Genomic DNA, 23,490 nt, shown 5'->3' on the forward strand with positions numbered 1-23,490 from the left:
GAGGAGTAGAGGGGCGAGATACACCCTTCCAGGTCACCCTCAGTGACTCACATATTCCAACTGGACCCTACCTCCTAAGAGCCCTTCTGCTCTGAATTCTTTAGTGAATGATTCCACTTCATCAGTACCCTTATAATCTGATTATTTTCCAAAAGTCCTACCTCTGAAGGCATGAGCCTTTTGAGGGGCAAAACATTCCTGAAATAAATAATATAGTTATTTGCAATTTCTGTATTCTGAAGTGCAAATTTTCTATGAAGTCATATTGATAATGATGGGGGCTAGTGGAGCTCTGTCAGTGCAGAAGCCACACAGCAAAGTTGTGTTAATGTCAGCTGTGCTGTACAGATGGCTTGGATCCCTGGTGATGTGTCTGAAAGTGATGACTGTTGAGAAATAAAGCAAGGAAGGAGACAGGGAGTGCCTGGGCATGAAATGATGTTTGCAGTTTTCTTTTAAAAAAATTATTTTTATTTTCTCTCTACTTTTAGTTGGCAGATATAGCTATGTATTTATGGATGCAGTGTGAGAGTTTGATGTATGGTTGCAATTTGCATTGGCTTGATAAGGGAAGTCCTTGCTGAGGTGGTGAGATGTGAGTCTAGCCTGGAACGAGTGAACTGAGCAGGTAGATCCAGAACTCCAGGCAGAGGGAACAGCAAAGGCCAAGAACAGAAGTCTGTCCACAAGCTCCAGCAACTGTGTGGAGGCCGGTGTAACTTTGGGGGTAAAGCCAGCGAACTTTGGGGAGCAGTAAAGGCAGAGAGATAAGGCAGAACCTCAGCTGTAGCTCTGAGGGAGGTGAGAGCTGTTCCTTAGCATGTTTGTGTCAGTTTAGTGTCTGTGATAGGTTCCAGTGCAACCTAAGAAAACTACTTTGGTGTTTAAATGGGAAAGCGCTGCTGAGAGGCACAAGGGAAGCAATTCAGCGTAGCTAAAAGTGCATTCTGTGTGCTGTGACTTGTGGTAAATTTTCAACTCTTTTTAAAATTAGTACCATCTATTGAAGAACATCTCCCTGGCGACTCTTGATTATGGAGAAAATGAAGACAACAGAATTGGCTTAAAAGTCTGCAAGCAGCAATACAAGAGAGGGAACATGCTGTCTGCTAATGAGACCCTGAATATTGACAGCGACATCGAGATAGGTAACGGCAATTGTTTCATTGTATGCCTTTGCCATCTTCTGTGGTAAGAACGGAGGAGTCTCATGTGCCAGCTACTCAAATGGAACAACTTTGCCTTTGGGAAAGTGAATCTATTCCAGGCTGCCCCTAGAAAAGATTTCCTGTTGCCTGCAAAGGACTTTGGCTCAGGGAACCGGCCACCATGACGGGGACAGCTCGTGTCTTTGGTGCTTATTTAGGTTTTTTTCTTTTGAGAGAGTTTGATTTTTCAAAGTGTAGTTGTACACATCAAATGAAATAACATGTGTAAAAATGCCTTGTGTACTGATTTTTGTTGCTTGCAAAATATATAAATGTTCTTTAAAGATGAATTGTGATTAATAACTAATTTCCTCTCTTAGAAGATCCTTTGGCAAAATGTTAACAGTGACTTATGCAGTACTATTCTGTGCTACTCTCTTAAGAATGTGAAAGAATGCCATATGTAAATGTAAAGTGTTCAGTTTAAGACTATGAGTGTTTTATCATTCAGCAGCCTCTGGTGGATGACACTATTTTCCTGTCCTAGAGCTGTAAAGATTAATCCGGCAAGACCCCTCAAGGAACCAACAGTTCAGGAGTTGGAGTCTGGTATACCTAAATTTAGAGTGATTTTATTAGTGAGCATCTTGCATTTCGTTTGGCCATGTATGAGTGAACTTATGATTGGCCCTAGATTCTGAAAACAAGCAACCCCCAGTCACAAATCCAGACCCTGCTCTGTCTGGTGCCTGTGTTGCTGTCAGAGACTTGCTGGAGGACAGTCATGTGCTTCGTAGCAAGCAACACTAGAATATCAGTGATCTTATTGCCTTGGAGGGTCCTGCTTGTCTGAGACCTACGTGGTGGTAGTAGGTCTAATCGAGCCATTCCTGTTTCACTCTTTAACCTTCTGCCTGGGTGTTCAGCTGTCCTCTTCACCCTTGTAGATTCCTATAAATGAGAGAAATAGAATTTCACAGGTGGGGCCACAAGCTGCTCCTGTCACCCTCCACTTCATAGAAGCCATGAGTCACTTGCGATTTCAACAATGTGTCACTCCAATTGAATGCACCTTACAGTTGTTTTCCAGTGACTGATATGCTGATTTTTTCAATGGACTTTTCTTGCAAAATTGGCTAAAGAAATGTGGCCAAAGTTAGCATCAGTGACTAGGTAGGATGGGCAGGGATGGAAAGGAGGATTTATTTACTCCCTGACCATTGGTTAATGGTGCCCTTGTTCATTTCCTTGCTTTTTAAAATTTTTTATTTTATTTAAAGAAAGAATAAACAAAACAGAAATGGTAGAAATAATACATAATTTCAAAGAAAAAATAAGCATTACTTATGTTGATAATTACATACTGTCCTCTTATAAATAGTTGTTCAAGTTACAAAAGTGAAACGTATAAAGTGGGGATTCAAACAGCAAGACTGCAAACAGTTCTGTTCAATTATCCATCAAAAACTTAGTAACATGGTTAGCAATCCTATGCACTTAAACATACTTACAGTTATCCATATCTTCATGTATGTTAAGATTAAACAAACCAAAGCAGGCTAAAATCACTCTGAACAAAGAATAATAGTATTGCTGGATTTCACATCATGACACAATGGGATCAGCACCGAGTACTGTAGTGTCTCTTTTTCTTCAAAGTAGTTGTTCATTTCATCATGCATTGTAAGATCAGTTCTCATAAACTGTTTATACATTCTACGCATGCATGAGTCTTAACATGTATTTCTATCCTTTCTATATTAGAGGGAGAAACAAAACAAAGCAAGACAAAACAAAGCAGATTCCTATAAACACATGAAATGAAAAAGACATATAAAACCACTGTACAAGGTGATCTACAATGGTTACTGTGTTGTCTCTTGTTATCTTCAATAGAATTGTCTGTATCATCAGGTATAATATAGCAGTACATAGCAATATTAATAAAAACAAAACATTGTAGATAGTGGAAAACTTCAAAAGCAGGTAATAATCAAACCAGAGTGGGTATCCTAGTGAATCTTGTCATCTTCAGTGTAGCTGCATATACTCTCAGACTTGATACTATCAATGATAAAAGTTTTGAATAAAATCCATTGATACCAAACAGCAATCTAACAAACCAGATTCAATTAAGATCAGTCATGGTAAAACAACATAAATTATACAGGGCTTCAGATTAAGTTAATAGGGAATTGAGGATGATTACTGTACTATATTCTGCTATTTTTGGGATAGCTGTCTGTGCCCTCAGATCTAGTGCAAGTAGACAAACTGGGACAGAAAATAATCTATCTAAATAGAGTGGTGTGAGTAATGTGGGTTTTAAATCTTGATATACGATTAACAATAACCTCTACCATCTTTTTTTAGATTATTCCTCCCCTTTCATTCTCACAGGGTGCACTGTGCATTTTTTGGGTCCCAATCTGAAAACTCCCTCAGTTTTCAGATTGAGGGGTTGTATTTCCCTAAGTGGTCCCAAACCTTCTTCCTGGACTTGATCTCAAGTTGTATTCCTTTACCTACAAAACCTGCCTTTCCAACCTGTCTACAGGTGCTGGTCGAGTTGCCCCTATTACTCTCTGGTTCCCTGTCACATATTTTTTCTCATATTTGATTTTAGGTCCATAAACCCTTTTTCAAGGTAATTATATTTCCTATATAGAGCATCTTGGTGGATGCCCTGCCTCCTGATCTACTCTGCCTGTGTTTCTTTTTTTTTTTTTTTAGTGTATCAAGGCCATCTATATTAAAGATTATAGTCAACCTTCTCTGCCTCATTTCTGTTGTGCTATTTTTCTGCCATTGGTTGTCTGCTTTTCTCCTTTATTCCACTTTAGGCTCCATTCATTGAGGCTTCTCTGCCCCTGTTCCTGAAATCCTGGTACTTTTTTCTCTTGCTAGAATGTCCTTCAGTATTCTCTGTAGGGTTGGATTGGTGGTAACAAACTGCCACAGTTCCTCTTTGTCTTGGAAGTATCTTGTTTCTCCATTAATTTCTAGAGACAGTTTTTCGGGGTACATCAATCTGGGCTGGAGGCTGTTTTGTTTCAGGGCTTAGAATTCTTTGCTCTAAGCTCATCTTGATTTGATAGTCTGTGTCAAGAAGTCTGCTGTGATTTTGATGGGTTTTCCTTTACAGGTGATCTGTTTCTTTTCTCTGATAGCTTTTAATATTCTGTTCTCATATTGAATTTCTGGGATCTTGATTATTACATGTCTAGATGTAGATCTGTTTTGGTTGTAGGTGGCTGGAGTTCTGTGATCCGGCCTGCAGATCAACAAGTTTAGAACTCCTGGAGGGGAAACGGGGATTAAACAAAAGACATGGGGGAGACAAAAAGAAACGAAAGCAAGACGAAATAATCTGATCAAGCTTCCGGTTTATTCAGAAAATGATCACACCTTTTATAGGCTAAGGGTGGGAGCTAAAACAAAAAGAGGTTAAACAGATAAATATAACAGGGTTACCATCACATCCAGATAAGTGACATAAACAAAAGAGGATTATGGTTAATATAGACAGACGCAGTGCCCATAAAAAAAAAAAAAAAAAAAAAAACATCAAAACAACAATGCCTGTCACTCGGCTCCCTACAGTTCTGTATGCCTCATACATCTGAATATCATTTCCTTTTCCTATGCTGGGAAGTTTTCCTTAATTATTTCTGTGAATAGCCTTTGTATTTCCTTTGTTTTTACTCTGGCTTCTTCATTCACATTCTTTATGCTCAAATTATAGATCCTCTTGTCGTCTTCTAGCCTTTGTATGGTTACTGCTTCTTTCCTTGTTATTTTTAAGAAATTTTTCCTTCATGATCACACATTGCAAACCTGTCTTCAAGTTTTGATAGTCTATCCTTAGTTTCTTTCAAGCAGGTTTGCCAGCTTTCAATGGAGTTTTTATTTCCTGGTAATCTCTTTGAACCTACTTCATGTATTCTTTATATTCTTCTTTGAATGTTTCTCTCCTTTTTTTTTGTTCCTCCATTCTTCCATCTGTGTATTCTTGAGAGGTGATTAGTATTTTTTTATTACTCTACTTATATCTTGCTTTACTTGATCAAATATTTCACTTTTGAGCTCATCTATGAGGTCCCGAAGATATCTCTTTATGTCCACTGATGCCGTGTCTGATAGTGCATGTTTGCTGCCCTCAGTCTCTTTTGTATTTACCTCTCCTGAATCAATGTTCTCAGGGCTGGAAACTTTTTCTTGTTTCTTTCTCTTGTCATGTTTTTGGTTTCTTCCAAACAGGTGTATAAAGGAGGTCCCAGCCCCTTTTCTTGTTGGTTATGGTTCTTCTGAAGTGCACTGTCTAGGGTTTTCTGCACTCCAATTTGCTATTGGTCACTGAGGGGCAAGCAGGGGCAATGTATGCTGGCCCCTTTCCTCCAGGTCAGTCAACCTGCAGGGGCCATGGGTAAGACAGGTTCCTTGCCACTCCTCTCTGTTGGGCTTGCTGACCTCCAACTTCAGCACTACCACCTTTCCAGCGCAGTGGTGTGAGTTCAGTCAGCTTGGTTGAAGCCGCGGGAGTTTGGCAGCTGGACAAGTCGCAGCTGCGCGAGTTCAGGTGCTGTGGCGAGGGCACTGTGGCTGCTAATCTTAGCTCCAATGGTAGCCCCAGGACTGCTTGACCAGTTCTTTTCTTTTCTTTTCTTGGTTCTTTTCCTTTAGTTTCTTCCTGGGTCAAGAGGATCCATCTCCCTCTGTCCAGACCACCTCACGATGTTTTATTCTGGCATCTGAGTTGTCTGTCTCTCATTTTCTTTCTAGAAGAATATGGAATATGTTAAGTGGAGAGGTCAATATTGAATTTGACTTTACTTTGAGATTGCTTAAGCAAGTTAATTATATTCTTTAAATTATATAATAAAGGGAATATTTTAATGTGTTGAGAAGGCGTAAAGATTTTAAAATACTTGCTACTTGGTTTTAGACCCCCTTTCCTTAGAGGGATTGGAGGAAACCTGCAGATAACATAAATAGGCTGGAGTTGGGCTTCATTAGTGTGGCTTAAGAGTTTCAAAAGGAGACTTGGTAGATGTTGACCCAGATTAACTACTCAAAATGTTCACAGTTTCTTTACTATTAATAGAACAGTCCTTCAGTGTGCTAAGCACAGTGATCTGCCCTTATATGCCCAGCTCTCAGTGTTTCTCTTTAATTGTTGCTGATGGGTGTACTCCTCCCATTGCTGCCTCTAGAACTGTAGTTTTCTAGTTCAGCCTTACTGAAAAAATGATTATAAATCCTGTAGAAAGATTTCTGCTAAGAGTTAAGTGGACATTATTTTCATACAGGTAAGAATTGCTGATCCAAAATGCCTCAGAACACAAGTATTTCAGATTTTGAATTTTGTGGGGAGGAAAGTTTGGGAATAATGCAAAAAAAATCTTGAGGATAAGACACAAGTCCAAACATAAAATTCGTTTATGTTTTTTATATGTCATGCACATAACCAGAGGGTAATTTCATATAATATTTTTAGAGCACCTACATTTTGACTGTTACTTGTCATATGAAGTTAGGTGAAGAATTTTCTACTGGTGGCATCAGAAAGCTTTCAGTGCTGTAATCTCAGTCCTTGGTCAGGCTGAGGCATGAGAATTCCAAGTTCAAGCCCAGGCTGGGCAATTTAGCAAGACTCTGTCATTTAAAAATAGTTTTAAAACAATAGCCATGGATGTAGCTCAGCATGAAAGCCTTGAGCTCAATCCCCAGTACCAAAAATTAAAAAAGAAAAAGTTTCACATTTCAGAGCATTTTAAATTTCTTATTTTTGCATTAGGGATGTTCACCTTTATGGTGTTTTATTTTCTGTAATAGTTTTTGATTTTCTTATGTTTTTATTTCCATATGTTTTTAGAAGAGACTTGATGACTAATGCTGTCATTTTTCTCCCTGCTGTAGGAATATATTTAATCTCTGCACCCTCTGAAAGAGTTGTTACTTCATTGGCTGGAGTGTTACCCTCTGTCCATGAGGTTTGTTTGAGGAATAAGGCTCTTATTCTAGATATCAGTGTGTTCTTCTGAAATTTTGATATTTTACTTAGGGCTTTTAAATTCTTCTTTTTTTCTTTTCTTTTTTTTAATTTTAGTGTTGCTGCCACTGGATGCTGGTGACCTCAGTAGCAATGACTGTAGCATAAGGTCAGCCAGACTTCAGGGAGCTATGCAAACAGCTGACAAAAGTCTATCAGATTTCTCTGATCTAAGATGCAATCAATCAGAAAAGGAACTACAACTGCTTTAGAGATGTTTAAAATAAAGTAATATGCATCTTAGAGTAAATGAAATAAAGGAGAAAACATCCCATCACTGTGTCTGGCACGAGGATCTTGAGTGTGTTACTTCTTTTACAATGCAGTCGTTCTCTGAGATCTGTTTATCTGTTATTCCTTTAATTCCCCTTGGAATAGGAATATTGCAGGTAGAAGGCCCTTAAATATCATCAGCATGGCCTTCCTTGTATAGCTGAGGAAGCCACTGCTAAGTAACCGAGCCTAGGTCAGGTAATGATTTAGTGGCAGTAATGGCTGCTCTAATACCAGCACCGTGAACCTCCCTGACGATCTCAGGCTCCACCGTTGAATGACTCAATCAAATGTTCATCTTAACGAGATTCATAGTGATTTCTGCACATCACAGTTTTCAAGCACTGATTTGACTCCAACTAAAGTTTTCATCTTTTTGGGATGCTAGAGGCTAAACCAGGGCCTCCCACATGCTAGGCAAGCACTCTTCCTACCAAAGGTCTTTGACCTTCCAGTGACATCTTGTATAACTGACTTTAGCTCCTTTCCACTGTCCACTGCCACCTGATTTTTACGCCTTCTGTACATGGCTGAGACATCTTTGCCACCAGTGGTACTTCCTCACAAAAGCTGTCAAGGGGCCTCCCTCTGCTTTCTCTCTTGGCTCCTCTCTACTGTCAGTTGTCCCTAGTCTCCTCCATCCCATGTTGCTGCCCCTGGAGAGGCTGCCTGGGTGTGCTAGGGCAGAACACCCTTGTCTCTGGCCACCACATCTTTGAAGCTCCTTGCATTGCTTCTGTTCACCCTTTATGCCGTGTCACAGAGGGGACACCACAATTCAAAGCATCACCTGTGCACTTGTGACCATCCCTTGCGATCTCTGAGAAGCCAGACCCTTGCTCTCAGCCACCTAGATTCAGCCCTCTCCCCTGGGCATTGTGCTGAGCTCCAGATCCTCGTCTATCCCACTAGTTGCTTGACAACTCCACTGTGAAGGAACATTTCAGACCTTCCCATCTCCCTACTTTCCCAAGCTTTATCTTTCTTAGTGTTCCCCACCTTCGGAAATGACAGGTACATTTTGGTATCATACACTAATTTTTCCAACTGCCCAGACTCCATGCTTGAATATATCAGTTGATCTGTTTCCCTGTTGCCACCTTAGTGCATGCCTCTCGTTACTTAGACTGGTCTCCCTGCTTGGTCAGATCTTTCCTGTACCCTGCTCTGTCCCACAATAACCAGAGTGGCATTTTTGAAATAAGTAAGTTGAGCCATACCACTTCCTGGCTTCAAAAGTGTTAGTGGCTTCCTATTCCATTTAGAGTTAAATCTCTGAGTCCCCTTGGGATCTGGCCACCCACCTGCCTCTCTAAGTTCTTGACAGCTCCAGGCTGAATCCTCTGTTCTAGCCTTCTTTCTGTTCCCTCTGTCTTGTGTGGCTTCTTTATGGCTTGAGTTTTTCCTACTTGGACTTGTACATAGCAAGTTCTTTTTCCTTCAGACAGAGATTTCAGCTCAAAATTTTTATACCTCAACAGTCATTCTGTGACCAGTTTTCTTTGGCCATGGCTATTCCAATAGACTTGATCACTTTTCTCTGTCTGTACTTCTCACACTGTGGAATTATCTTTTTTTCTAAATGATACTTTTGTGTCTTTCCAGTATATGAGTTCCGTACCCAGCTTGTTCATTGCTTTTCTTCTAGTGTCTAGAATAGTGCCGGATTTTCAGTAATTTGGATGAATGAATGAGTGAGTGAATGAAAAACTCTTGATGTTCTTCTAGCATCGTGCTTAGAGATCAGCCCTCAGTGGTGCTCAGGGTCAGGTGTATTTAAGTTATAAATGGGTGCCAGCTGGTTGCCTAAAGTTTCATGGCCTTTATGTGCTTTGGTTGGTTCATCTGTAAAATGACAGCAGTTGTGCCTGTCTCCCACGGCTGCTTTGAGGGTTAAATAGAACAAAACATAAATACAGAGAATATAGAAAACCCTACCTAGCACATTGTCTCTGTTAAACTTTCTGTTCAGCCTTGTGTCCCTGGGCTAGCACATCTAGCTCTTCGTAAACATATGTGTGGCCCACATCTTGGGATGTATTTCAAGGGTCAGCTCCATGGAGCTGGTAGTGAGCATTTAGAGAGGCGGACACGGTTATGTTCTTGTTTTCCAAGACCTTTAGTCTACTTCCAGGGTTAAGAAAACACATAAAGGAGTTAAAATTGCAGGGTGACACTGAGAGAGAGAGAGAGAGAACCATCCAGTGTACCCTGGGGCACCTACTGAGTGCCAGGCCCTGCACTAATCTCTGACCTGTACACATCAAAGACAGCACAGAAGGTCCAGTCAGCCCGTGGGAACTGGGGGCTGGATTCACACAGTCCTGTCCCCAGGTCTCTGTGATGCTGACCGATGGTCATCCCCAGACCACCATGTAAAGCAAGGGTGGTGAGTGATACAATAAGAAGACAATTTTTAGGGGAGAATCTCAGAATCATTCTTGAAGAGTTCATGCCTCATCATTTGTTTTTATTTGTTTGCAATCTGAGTTGCTTTCTTTCTTTTTTTTGAAAAGCATCAGACTTAACAGACAATGTACGCAGTTAGCACCAGGAATATCCTTGTCTTAGTTACTTTTTACTCATTGCTGAGACAAAATACCTGAAGCCCAAAGTTGAGAAAGGAAAGGTTTATTTTGTACAGTTTTTGGAGGTTTCAGTCCATACTCAGTTGGCTCCAAGGCAGGATGGCATGGCGGGGCCGCAGTTCATAGCAGCTGCAAACAGCAAGGCAGAAACCAGCAAGAGAGAACGAGACACACCTTCTTCCTGCCATTACATTACATCCTGGCTCCACCCCTAGGCCAGTGTAGCACTCACACCCCCAATCCAAGTGCTAGACCATGAACCAATCACAAATGCACAATGCAAATGCGTGAGGCCTGGGGGTCACCAACATAAACCATGACAATCCTATATGCTCTTGCTCTGGATTTTCCAAACACTAATACTTCTCCACATTTGCTTTGTCATTCTCTGTATTACTACTTCTCCTGCAAATGCACACATACAATTTCTCTATCCCTAACCCATGCAGTGTGCTTTGTCTCCAAAAAACACATGCCCCTGTGGGACCACCGGTCACTGCTGAGTGACAGTGAACATCGTGCCAGACTGTAGTCCCAAAACCCTCACCCCACCTCATCATCTCATCAACTGTCTTCATGTTCTTTGTAGCCAAAAGAAAAACTGCTCCCTCCCATCCTTTCCAAGGTCACATCTTGCATTGAGTGACCATGTTCTTTAGTTTAATCTGGAGCAAGATAAAGTTGTTGCTTGGATTTTGTTCTTTGATGATTTTGACTCTTCCTTTCTTCTTATTTTTTTTTTTAATTTCTGAGGTGCTGGAGACTGAACTCAGTGTTTCATGCTTGCTAGGCAAGTGCTCTACCACTGAGGTGTATCATGGACCCTTTTTATTTTTTCTTTTGTTATTCTGTGACAGGTGCCTTGCTGAGGTCCTCAGGTTGGCCTCAAACTTTCCATGGTCCTGCCTCAACTAGTAGCAGGAGTAATGAATGGTGTGCACCGCCACCATAGGCTGACCCTGATATTTTGAAGAACAGAATTTCCCTCACTTCGAGTGTTCTGTTTTCATGATGGGGCTGAGGTTATGCAGTCAGGGCAGGGCTCCCGCACACGTGACCCCTCCACAGTGTGTCATGGCAGAGGCACACGATGGCTCTTCATCTCACAATCGGGGCATTCACTTTGGTCGGTGGGTTGGTGGGTCTGCCAGGTTCTTCACTGAAAGATTGCCGTTCCTTCTGTTTATTAAGTGAATATTTCCAGGGGAAATGTTGTGAAATTTTCTAAATATCCTACTTCTCTTGACATTTGCTGCTTTTAGCACCCAATTCTTACCTGAAACAATCCTTCCTTGTTCTCCTGATGCCCTAGAATGTGTTCACTTAGATCTCCGGACCCTCTCCGAGAGCTCTCAGGCCTGGAAGCTGTCTGCTTTCTTCAGAATGGAGTTTTACCGGTAAATATGTTTTCAGGTCTCATTTCCTAAGAGACACGGATGGGGGAAGGAGAGTGGTACAGTGGTGGATGATGACAGGTCACACCTTTCAATTTATTTTATTTAGACTCTTGAAAGTTGAAATCTCCTTTCACCTCAAAGGCATCGATCTTCAGACGATCCATTCCCGAGAGTTACCAGATTGTTACGTCTTCCAGAACACGGCAAGTGTCTCTGTTGTGTAAACCACTTTCCATGTGTTTTCCATTCCGTCTGTAGCTGCAGTGTATAAGACACACCAGCCTAGAAATCTTAGATGTCGTTGTGTGTAGAACAGTTTTAGTGATGGTTTACTCATTGATCCAGAGTCTGTTGCTTCCCAGCGCATGTCACATCCTTTCAAACTTGTTAAAACCAGAATTCTGAGTCAGCAAGAGTTTTCAAACTGGCTTCCTCCTGTCCTACCATAATAAAAGAAACATTCATGACGAATAGTTTAAGTATCTGTAATATATTTCCCAGCTTTGAAGGATGTCTTTGCAAATATTACAGCAAATATTTCTAAAGAAGCTCCCCAGTCTGTGGAGGAGCAGGGGTTTCTCCTTTTATTTGAGGAGGTGCCATGTACAGTAGGCGAGGCTGTTTGTGGGATTTTTGTGTCTGCTGCTTTGCCCTTTCCTTCTTTTCTTTATTTTCTCTTTCCTTCCTTTTTTTAATCTTCCTTTCCTCTCTCCCTACCTACCTTTCAGATTGTTAAAAGGCTATACTGGAGGCTTGGTTGAAAATTCTATGTTCTGTCTTTTAGCAATTTAGACGAGTGCTTCATTCAGCACCAAATAATAACTTATGAGTCTCCTTTGTGCTTCAAGCATTTGCTATGTTCTAGACACCAGCAGTCCTCAGAAGCTCATATTCCAGCAGTGGGAACAGTTGGAAGGCTAAAGAAAGAGTTAAAAAAAGGAAATGCAGATTGCAGTATTTGGTGTCTCGGTCAGTTTTCTGCTGCCGTAACAGAATACCACAGGCTGTGACACTTGTAAACAGTAGAAGTTTATTTAACTTTTAGAGACTGGAAAGTCCAAAATCAAGGTGCTGCATTTGTTCAGAACCTTCCTGCCCTGTCATAATATAGCCGAAGGCACCACATAGTGAGAGAATAAGAGGGATTGCTTTTATAGCAAACCCACTCTCCCAGTCACTGGCCTCCCTAGTGACGGCGTCATCCCGCTTGTGAAGGCTGCGTCCTCATCATCTGTCCATCTCCCATGGCTCCCATCTCCCAATCACCATTGTAGGAGGATAAGGTTTCCAATGTGGCAGCTCCTGGATGCATTCCTGCCATCAGCTCTGTCGAGAAGATTACATTGACCTCTGTGAGGAGGGTGGGTGGGCAGCTCAGGGAGCCCCTAGAGGGCCGAGGATAGAGGCAGTGGAGGACCAGGGAGGAGTAGGGCCCTCAAGGATGTGGACACTGATGACTGTGTTATGGCATGGTCAACCAGGAGGGTTACAATAATTGCATTATGTTTGGCTGTTTTGTTTGTTTGTTTGTTCTTTTGGATATCCCTGGACTTCAGGTTCCAGAGGCTGGAGGGAAGGGTTTTAGGGGCTGATCTTGGAGAAAGAGACCCCTTGCTAGCATCAGTGGGGTCTGTCCTAGCTGACGGGTATCGAAATGGGGCTGCTGTTGGACCCCTGGTATGTCTTCACGATATTCTTGAATAGCACCAAACATGGCTGGTATTTGATGATGCTCAGGTGTGTGTAGATTTAATCACATCCATGTTTGGGCCTCTAAGCTCTGTTGTGAAGTCACGTTGCTTCTTAATATGTCCACTCTAAAAACTACTTGGCACTTGTATCTAAAAACTATTTGTCACTTGTAAACTTTAAATGGGTTCAATTATTGATTAATGGTCAATAATATGGAATATCAAGATCACTCGGAATCTGAAGTGTGGCCCACACCCACATGACTAAGTGTGGCCCACACTGAAAGCATTGTGTGCACATGTGTATGTAGCTCATGGAACACACAGAAAAACAATGCCCAGGGTGGTAAAAAACCTAGAATTATATAACAGATGACGAAGTTGAAACAAATGCTTTTAAATTTCATTCGGTGTAATAATTGTCAACTAATTGCATTCTCCTATCAGATTGGAGAATTGTTATTTTAGGTTCTGGGACTAGTCAGTTATTTTTTTTTTTAGAATTTCTCTGAAACAGAGAGCTGATGTATTCACCCTTCACACTGGTTTTTTTTTTTTTTTACATTAATAATAGAAAATGATAAAGAATTGAGATTTTCATCACTGTAGTGGTCTTTGGCCAGCAGACTAAATGCCACTGATTTTTTTCAACAGATTGATGTAGCAAATCCTACTTTCTGTTGGGCTAAAACCTCTGAATCTACTTGTGTCTCTAGATCACATTTGACAATACAGCTCACAGTGGCAAAATAAAAGTCTATTTTGACAGTGAAGCCAACATCGAAGAATGTAAAGCCTTGAACATATCTGGATCCAGTGAGTATGCTGTCTGCTTGCGCTTCTTGGATTATTGGGTGGTTCTTAATAGTTTATTTCGGGATTTGGAGCATTTATGTGGCTGATTTGGATGGTAATCTTAAGTCAGGTTTCCAGAAAACCGTATTTTGAACATTAGATTCTGTAAAGCAGGTCCCATGGATTTGTTCTTTTGTTTAATTTCAGCAACTGTTTGTAACACAACACACTTCTTGGAGAGGTAGCATGACTTGGTGGATAGGAACTCGGCTTTGGAGTCACACTGCCTAGGTTTAGATCCTGGTTCTGTTTACCATGTCTGTGATGCTGGGCAATTTCTTAACCTCTTAGTATCTTTCTCGGCAAAGTATAAGCATTTGTCTTCAGAATATTAAGTGAGTAATATTTTGTAAAGCAAAGTACTGAGAACAGAAGCTGGTGCACTTGAGTTACTGGAGAGGCCCTACAAACCTATAATCCCAGCACACAGGAAGCTGAGGCAGGAAGGTTGCCATGAGTTCAAGACCTAGGCCTGGGCTATATAGTGATACCCTGCTTCAGAAAGCAAAAAGCATAAAAAAGAAAGAAAAGAGGAAACCACCCTAAGGTGAAAAAGAAAAATAAATGCCTTAGTGAGGAAGACTGATACATTAATAAAATCTCTCAGTATGTTACAGGTAGGATGAGAGAGTGGAAGGAAAGCAAGAGATAAATGTCACTGGGGGAGAGTGGGAAATAAAATCTGCAAGTGATTCTTGGAAAAGGCGTGTTGTAATCTGAGCCTTGGACAGTGGAGCAAGATCAAGGCTGCAGAGCCCAGATCTTACTTAGCCTGTGACACTGGGTCATTTATCCAATTGTTTTGTAAAAATACCCATTAATCCTGGGTTTAGAATGAGCTTTGTAGACCCTGATCTATGCTTTGTGGGGGACTGGAAAGTTGAAGCCCAGCCTGTGAGATTTAGTGACTTAGCAAGACCCTGCCTTGAAATACAAGATTGAAAAAGGACTGGGGATTAGCTCAGTGCAAAGGCCCTGGGTCCAATCCCTAGTACCACCAAAAACCAAAACCAAGCAAAAAAACCCCCAAAACTTCCCTTTGATCAGATTATCAAAATGAAATAAGATGTAAAATATCTGTGGTTTTTGAAGTGGTTTCAAAATTTTTTTTAAATTTCAGTTTTAGTACTTCCTCTGATCAGAATGCAGTTTTGTTTTCTCTTGAAAGTATTTCATCTCTCCAGCAAACAGCTCCTCCTATCACAGACAGGCACAGAACCGATGCCTAGCCGTCTATCTATCGGGGGCAACTATTTGGTTTAAAAAATACACCAACCCTTGCTTATATAAAATGTGATTTAGGATAGTCATTATGAAGAGCAAAACCGCCCGAAGGAGCTGCTGGGTCAGATTCCTGCCCAAGCAGCGGTTCCTTTTTTGAACTTTGGCGGTTTTCTTTCCTGGGCTCAGACCAGGGAGCTCTGGCTCCCTCCAGTGGCTCCCAAGAGGAACACAGCCCTCCCTGACCTGGGAGGAAAAACACTAACATGAACATCCTGTCTAAGAAATCCGACTCCATCACCCTAGGATACGAATTTAAAATAAAATGAGGAGATGTGAAAGACTTAAAAGGCTGAAATTGAGAAGCCAGTTTAGGACATGGATTTTCCCCCCTCATTCCTGAAAACCGATGAGACTGCCCTGGACTTGGGGGAAGTAGAACCGGGACCAGGGCGACACCTGGTGGCTCTTCATGCTGTTCTCACCATATTCTGCAATTGCTTCTCATGCGCATCTTTGCGCTCCAGGCTTTCCTCTGCCTTTGTCATTACCCTATCCTCTTAGAAATATGCAGGGATGTCCCTTTCTACAAATCCCACGTCCCGATGCCCGTCTCCAAGTGCGCTGCTTAATCTTTATCTACGGGATTTCATAAATACGGTGACAGGAGAATGAGAGGCTGGGGAGGAATTAGTGGGCAGGACGCCCCCTAGTGGCAGGGATGTAAATGTGTTCTGGACCAGTGGGTAAATAAGTTTGCAGGGCCCTGGGTCTGAGTCCTACAGCTGACCCGTGGTGGGGTGCGCAGTGCAGGCTTCTCAGGCCTTTGGAAGAGCTAGGTGAGGTGCGGGATTTCCCTAGCCAGGTTGGTGGGCCCCCTTTCTGGACTGGTGTTTTCCAGAGCCAAGTTTAGGAAATGTTCTTATAGGACAACATAGTTTGAACAGAGCGAAAAAATAGTTTCTGTGTTTACAACCTCCCCCTCTTTCACCTGTGAAACTAATCTTTTCGGACTCTGGAGAACATGGCGGACAGACAACAGCAACTACTGAACGCTCTCTAAAGGCTCGGCTCAGAGGCCAGGAATGATGCGGACTAAGGAGATACGAACCAGTAGAGATATGCTCTGCTGACTCAGGAATGAACTGGGCTGAGAGAATCCAACTTGGAATACAGTCCTGGCGCTAAAATAGGAACAGAAAAATCTCGGTGTGGAGGCTCGACTCCGCGCCATTGGAAACCGCGGTTTGGATTTCCCGCCGCCAGGCGCCCAGCTACCTCCACAGCTGCTCGGCAAGGAGAAACGCGACCGCCGAGCTCTGGGAATGGGAGTCTCCGAACGGAGTCGGAAACGCGACGGACAGGGAGGAAGGCTGACTGGTGGCGAGGTGAGCGAGGAACTGACTCCCTACCGCAGTTTGACTCCAGCGGAGGATTTTCTGGGCGCGGGCAGTCCTGTAAGAGCAGGGCGCGGTGGCAACTGCAGCCGCACGTTTCCCTCTCGGACGGGATTGGTGAAAGGTGCCTGGCCGGAGGGACGCTGCTCGCGGACTCTCTAGGCTGGCCCAACCCAGATCCCAGAGCCTGACGGTGGCCCGGAGGAGCGACCAACTTCCGCGTAGGCTGCCTCCTCCGCAACTCCCTGGGGCGCAGAGGTGAGCGGGAACAACTAGCCAGCGCAATTTGATCAAGCTGTGGCTGACAGGCAGGGAAGCCGGGCCTCCTGTGTAAGATTACATTTTATAAGGAACAGAAAATATGGGGAAGGGAAGCAACAAAAAAGGCTCCTCGACCCCCAATCCTGAGAATCAGGCAATAGTGGACACTGTACCAATATACATTAAGCGCCATTTAGAGAGCCTCATAGACCAATTCAGGAATGAAGTTATCAATGACCTGAAGCTAGAAGTATGCAGAATAGTTAGAGAAATGCTAAGCACCACCCAGGAAAAAGCAGATGGTGGAGTGGAAGAACAGAAAAAGAGGGGAGAATTGCTTGATGGAGAAAACAGAGAAAGCATTGAGTATGTGAAGCAGGTGCAAAGGGACTATCAAGAAATCAAGAAGTCTACCCAAGACTGGCATAACAGCTTGAAAGAAACTAAGGACAGACTATCTGAATTGGAGGGCAGACTTGAAACATGGGAGAATGAAATGAAAAACTTCTTAAAAATAACAAAGAAACACACAGCAATAATACAAAGACAAGAAGATGATAAGAGGAGCCATAACTTAAGGATTAAGAACATAAAAGAAGAAGTAGGGACACAAACAAGTGAACTACAAAAGCTACTCACAGAAATAATCCAGGAGAATTTTCCTAATTTAGCAAAAGGTAAAGATACTCAAATGTATGAGGCATACAGGACCCCAGCTACCTACAACCCTAACAGAGAAGCACCCAGGCATATAATAATAAAAATTCCAGAAATTCAATACAAGAACAGAATATTAAAAGCTGTAAGAGACAAGAAACAGATCACTTACCAGGGAAGACCCATCAAAATTACAGCAGATTTCTCTTCACAAACCATCAAATCACGAAGAGCATGGGGAGAAATAATTCAAGCTTTGAAAGATAATAATCTACAGCCAAGATTGAGATATCCTGCACAACTGTCCCTGGAAATTGATGGAAAAACGAGGTGCTTCCAAGATAAAGAGGAACTGGGGGAATTTGCAACCACCAATTCAACCCTACAGAAAGTATTGCAGGATATTCTAAAAAAAGAAAAATACAAAGAACCCAGAAATAGGGGCGGGGAGGCCACAACGAATAGAGCAGAGAACAAAACGAAGAAGACAAACTGACAGCTACTGACAGAAAAAGAGCTCAACAGAAATGAGACAGAGAAGATTGGATGATAGGAACAGCTTTTTTTGGAGAAAATGACATCTTAATAGGTAATGCTGATTTAGTACCATCTTGTTTTGAAGTCTCATCTAGCTTTTGTTCTTCTGTCTCCAATGGTCTAAACAGGTTGTATCTTATTGGATTTTGCTATGTACGATAGTATAAGAAAAAACCTTTTAAAGACAAGGAGATTATACAGAGACCATTGTTCATTTTCTGTTAGTCGATTCTAAATACTCTATAATGCTGTCATTCTCTTAAATGGATTTACATTGTTTTGATATACTTAATGCTACAGTATATGAAGTTGTACTCAAGGACTTCAGGAAGGGAGTCAATATGGTAACTATTTTTGGGTCAGGATTAGCTGGTGGTGAAACACTATTCTGCTTAAATGGTTATGTTTTGATCTGCCCTGTTTCGCTGTTATGCCCTCTTTTTTCTCAATCTCCACTCCATTATTTACTTTTTTATTTTTATCCATTTAATTAAAGGGAAAAATATAGCAGGATATAATATAGTAACCCACTTTGACTTTCTATTATCTCGATTTGAAGCCCTGTATTACTCTCACCATCTTGTTTTTGACTGAGGTTCCTATATTCTGTTTTGCTGGATAGTATCAGGTTCGAAAGTTTAGGCATCAGCTGAGAAGATAATGAGATTCATTATAACGCCCATTCTCGTTGACTTTTATCTACTTTTGAAGACCTACAATATCTCCAATGTTTTGGTTTTGTCGGTTTTATTCTTTACGGTTTTGTTCAATTGTATTACAACTAATGATATAGGCAATTCTATTAGAAATAGCGGGAGGCATTATGGTAACCATTGTTGATCACCTTGTATTATGTTTTTATATTATCTATTATGTCCACCCTTTTGACTTGACCGATTCTGTTCTGTTATGTCACATTTGGTTTTACTCTCTTCCAAAAAAGCAACAAGAACCGTGGGAGCAATGAAACCCAAAATGTGTAATAGTCACTGTACAAAAGAGAGGAAAAGAAAGTGCTCTAAACTATATAACTGCAGGTATATTTAAAAGTATAAGATAGAAAATGATATCACAGAGTTTTATTGGATCATTGAACAGAACTGTTTGCAGTATCATTGTTGGAATGTCCACTCTACAAGCTTTAATTTTGTGACTTGAACAATTATTTCTAAGATGGCAATATGTAATCCATTAACTAGTGATTTCCTACTGCGCATTTTTTTATTCTGTAAATCTGTATAACTTGTACCCCTTCACTGTTTTTTTTTTCTTTCTTCTCTTTTCTCCTTAAATAAAAATTAAAAAAAAAAAAAGAAACTAATCTTTTCAACATCAGGGAAACAAACAATCGTAGGTACTCTGTTAGTACGGCTAGTTCATTTTCTAGGTCCATTTGTTTTCTGTTCTATCTGTGAGGCCCAACACAAGCTAAGATAGAGAGTTTTGTTCTGCAGGTCAGAAGGGAAAGTACCAGATGCTGTCTTTGCATTTCTCCACGCAGTGGAGAGGAAAGGAGCTGCGGTGTGCAGGGACAGACCATGTAGGAAGGTTAGCAGAGGCAGTTTTAAGTCTGAAACTTGATGCTGAAAACCAATCATCTCAGTGTATGCGTGTATGTGTGTGTTGGGGGGGGGGTGATGTCCCGGCAGAGGGACCAGCCAGGGCGCAGTCCCTGAGGACAGGGAAGTAGGAAGCAAGACCAGTGTGGACGCAGAGTGTAGCAGGTGGGAGCTGGGCAGGAGAGAGTGGAGGTGCCTGTGGGTGGGCTACTGCCTGGGTCCGCTGTGGTCCAGCTCCATGTCCCTTGGTCTCCCTCTACTGTCAGTTCCAAGAGAAACCCCCCCCCCCATAACAGCTCTTCTCTTCATTTCCATTACAACACGTTCTTTGCTCTTCCTGCAGAAAAAGCTTATTAACTGGTGTTTTTCTGCTAGGGACCTGTGTGTCGGAGAGGCCACTGAGCAGCGTAGCATGTGGGTCTTTGCCTGTTCAGGATGAAGCACAGGTGGAGCATCTTCTGTTGAATCGTACACTAATGTTTATACACACATACTAGTGCCTTTATTAATAGCTTTTAAATGCATGACTCTTTGCATCAGGACACGTTTTATTGATAGACCTCTGAATGAATGCTGTGTGATTCCTTTCTGGGATTTGCTGTTTTTATTTTGACAACATACAAAACATTATTTTCCATTTGAACTTCTTTTTAGCTGGCCAGTTTAGCTTGAAAATTATTCTCAAATAACACTTCTTATGGAAATTATCCTCATGCTTAACGTTTTTACTCTGTTTTGTTCTTTAGCTCAGAAAAACACTCAGTATGTGCTGGTGTTCGATGCATTTGTCATTGTGATTTGCTTGGCATCTCTTGTTCTGTGCACAAGATCCATTGTCCTTGCTCTCAGGTTACGAAAGGTAACTGTGTTTGCATTTTCTCTCTTCCCTTTGGGTCTGCGCTCATAGTTTGACCAAAGAGTAGACTTTTGGTGTTGTGTCTCCCTTACCTTGTGACTCAGATTCATTTGAGCATTAGCCTCTATGAGCTATAGATGTGGCTCAAGGCTCTGGTTAGTCAGGAGGAACAAGTTAGTTATCCTGCTTACAATTGAGCTAGCAAACATGGGCCACACAGTGGTGCATTCTTAAGCTTTCAGATGTTCCCAGAATAAATAAAACCCTGTCAAATTCTGGAGCGATCTTAAGAATAGAGTAATGGTATGTATGGGTTTCATCTTTTGTCTTCAAATCAGAGCTCCTTTGGGCAGGGAAACATGGTATATGAGTTACAATGACATGTAAACGTCCTTATTGTATTTTTTAAATAGTTAAAAAAATTCTGTGTTGAGTTTCATGTTACCTTTTTTGCCCTCAGGACTCTTATGAATATATACTCTAGCTCCTCGTGAAGCTCGTTCTGTCTTGTAACATGTGTGTAAATCTCTCTTGGGGTTAAGGGAATGAAGAAGTCATTGTGGTACCATTCCTGAACCAAAAAATAGCTTTCGCTCTGGTTTTTATTTATCTTGACCTTGCCACCTCCATCTGTAACACCCACCTCTCTTACCTGCCCTCCAATCCTCTCAACACTCCAAATCCAAGGTTAGGGCCCTATCTCTGTCAAATAAAGAGGGACAACATTGGGAGCACTCTCTCTAGAGCCTGGCGGCTTGGGCTCGGGTCCTGCCAGGCATAGCCTCCCTGTGCCTCCGTTCCCACAGCTCAAGTCTGAGTGAGCAGTACCTAGGTCCTGGGGAGGGCCTCAACGTGAGTGAGCTGGTCATATGCCAAATATTCGGGATACACTGTGCTAGCTGTTTTGATAAGAGTCTGGAGGAGTCAGATGTATGTATTTAATGTTTGGGTTAATCCAGCAGACACTCAGATCCTTACTTACTGCTGGGCTAGGTGACAGACAGGGGAAAGTGTATTCCTTAATGTTCCCCTGTGAATAGACTTGCCATGTCATTTTATGGGCAAAAGCGCCATTTTGCACGTGTCTTCTCTCTCCAGAAGAAGAAGTGGTTTGTAAGAAATGGTTTTTTCAATGTTTGCTCTAGAGGTTTCTGGATTTCTTCCTGGAGAAGTACAGGAGACACGTGTGTGATGCTGACCGGTGGGAGTTTGTCAACGGGTGGTATGTCCTGGTGATCATCAGTGACCTGATGACCATAGTCGGATCCATATTGAAAATGGAAATCAAAGCAAAGGTGAGGGCGGCCCACTGACAGCCTCTTGTTTGCATGTTCCTCTGGCTGACCTCTGGCATCTTCGGATATAAAATCCCGAGGAAGACTAGGCTGGTTCTCAGGTTGTCGCTTTTCTCACCCCCCTGCACGTGGATTGATTTGATTCTTCATGAATCAGGGAAGGAAACAGGTGTGTGATATCCCCAGGAACTATCAGCCAGGAAATTGGCCAGCATCTGCAGAATAATAACTGAAGTTTGAGAAAGCTGTTCCTGGGGTTTTTAAATTGTGAAAGGAGCAACTGACCTGTAAATCCTTCCTTTCGCTGGAGCGTGTGTCAAGATCAGCTGTGCCGCTTGGGTGCCCAGATGGATCTGCATGGGGCAGAAGTAACTCAAGTGCCACCCAGTGCCTGTCACATTGCATAAATGTGTTGGCTTACTCTCTTTACAAGGCCCCAGCTCATTTGGTGCTTAATTGCTATCCTTGGGTGCTGTGCTGCTGGTCATTCTCAGCAAGCTGTCCTCTCCGTGCAACAGTACCTCCTGCTTCTCTACCGTGGCTGCCTCTGGCTGTCATGCTGCTGCTGCTTCCTGTCCTCCTTGCACTGCCACCACAAGCAGCATCTCATGGGTCCCCATCTTTAGCCTTCTGTTCCCCGGATCCATCCACTCAGCCACCTTAGTGATTTTGCTACCGTTAGCTCCCCTTCGGCCTCTGCGACCTTCAGCACGGTGCCAGGGTCCTCTTCATCGCTGTCTCAGGCTCTGCCGCCTGCCTGTCCCCTGGGCCTGATACGTCCTTCCGGGACAGCTTGCAGTTCTCAGCCTCATGCTCCTCTTCAGCCTTGGTCCACTCCCCTGGAACTCTCCTGCCTGTCCTGCAGGTGCCGCTCTGCACAGGTGCCTCACCCGTGGGAAGCAGGCATGTGTCTGTGATGGCTCCTGATGTATTATGTTAGTAGCATCATGGTTGTGTGCTTGTCTCTCTGCTAGACCTAGCATTCCTGGTGAGCAGGAGCTGCGTTCAGAAGTCATGATGAAGCATTGCTTGGTCTTTAACAAACAGGATTAGCTTTTTTTTTTTTTTTTTTTTTATGTCCAGGTCAGTGGTAAATGCAATTTTGATTGCATCTGGAAAAAATCAGTTCAACAAACTGAAACGTGAAAACAAATAAGATGCACACATTTGGAACTGTGTTCTCTATCTTCTTCTCTGTCTTAAAAAAATTCTTAACAGCTGCTAGACATGGTGGGCATCCCTGGCATCCCAGCACTGAGAGGCTGAATCAGGAGGATGATAAGCTTAAGCCCGGCCTGGACAATTTAGCAATTTTTGAGACTGTCTCAAAATGAAAAATAAAAGGGGCTGAGAGTGTAGCTTGGTACAAAAGCCCTGTTTTAATCCCCACGGCTATAAAACAAGTTAGCAGACAGACAACAACAAAACAAAAACAGTGTCCATTCTTCCTACACCATTTAAACTGAGATAAAGGTGAATGAGTAGAATATTTTACTCATCTGTCTTGTTTTTCTTCATTCCTTAGAATCTCACAAATTATGATCTTTGCAGCATTTTGCTTGGGACATCTACGCTCTTCGTTTGGGTTGGAGTCATCAGATACCTGGGTTATTTCCAAGCATACAATGTAAGCATTTGGCACTGGGAAGTCCATCATGATTGAGGTTTGTTTCTTCCTTGGGTTCTCATAGCTACTTTTCCAC

At 42.2% G+C, this 23,490-nt stretch overlaps 1 protein-coding gene across 5 annotated transcripts in view; it reads left to right on the forward strand.

The window, feature by feature from the left end:
• Mcoln2 (mucolipin TRP cation channel 2) overlaps positions 1-23,490 on the forward strand; it is a 57,082-nt gene that overhangs the window by 21,206 nt on the left and 12,386 nt on the right. For 4 of the 5 annotated variants that reach the window (XM_063257502.1, XM_063257510.1, XM_063257518.1 and 1 more), the window contains exons 4-10: positions 995-1,148; positions 11,374-11,458; positions 11,565-11,661; positions 13,866-13,965; positions 20,383-20,495; positions 21,638-21,787; positions 23,313-23,414. In XM_063257502.1, coding sequence (XP_063113572.1) covers positions 995-1,148; positions 11,374-11,458; positions 11,565-11,661; positions 13,866-13,965; positions 20,383-20,495; positions 21,638-21,787; positions 23,313-23,414 — 801 coding nt within the window. The remainder of the gene's footprint in view (positions 1-994; positions 1,149-11,373; positions 11,459-11,564; positions 11,662-13,865; positions 13,966-20,382; positions 20,496-21,637; positions 21,788-23,312; positions 23,415-23,490) is intronic. The other variant, XM_063257525.1, reaches the window with a different exon arrangement.

This window comes from Cavia porcellus, unplaced genomic scaffold, assembly GCF_034190915.1.
Source record: "Cavia porcellus strain 051 isolate PalLab524CR breed Dunkin Hartley unplaced genomic scaffold, mCavPor4.1 scaffold_1, whole genome shotgun sequence".
In the NCBI taxonomy this organism is placed as follows: domain Eukaryota; kingdom Metazoa; phylum Chordata; class Mammalia; order Rodentia; family Caviidae; genus Cavia; species Cavia porcellus.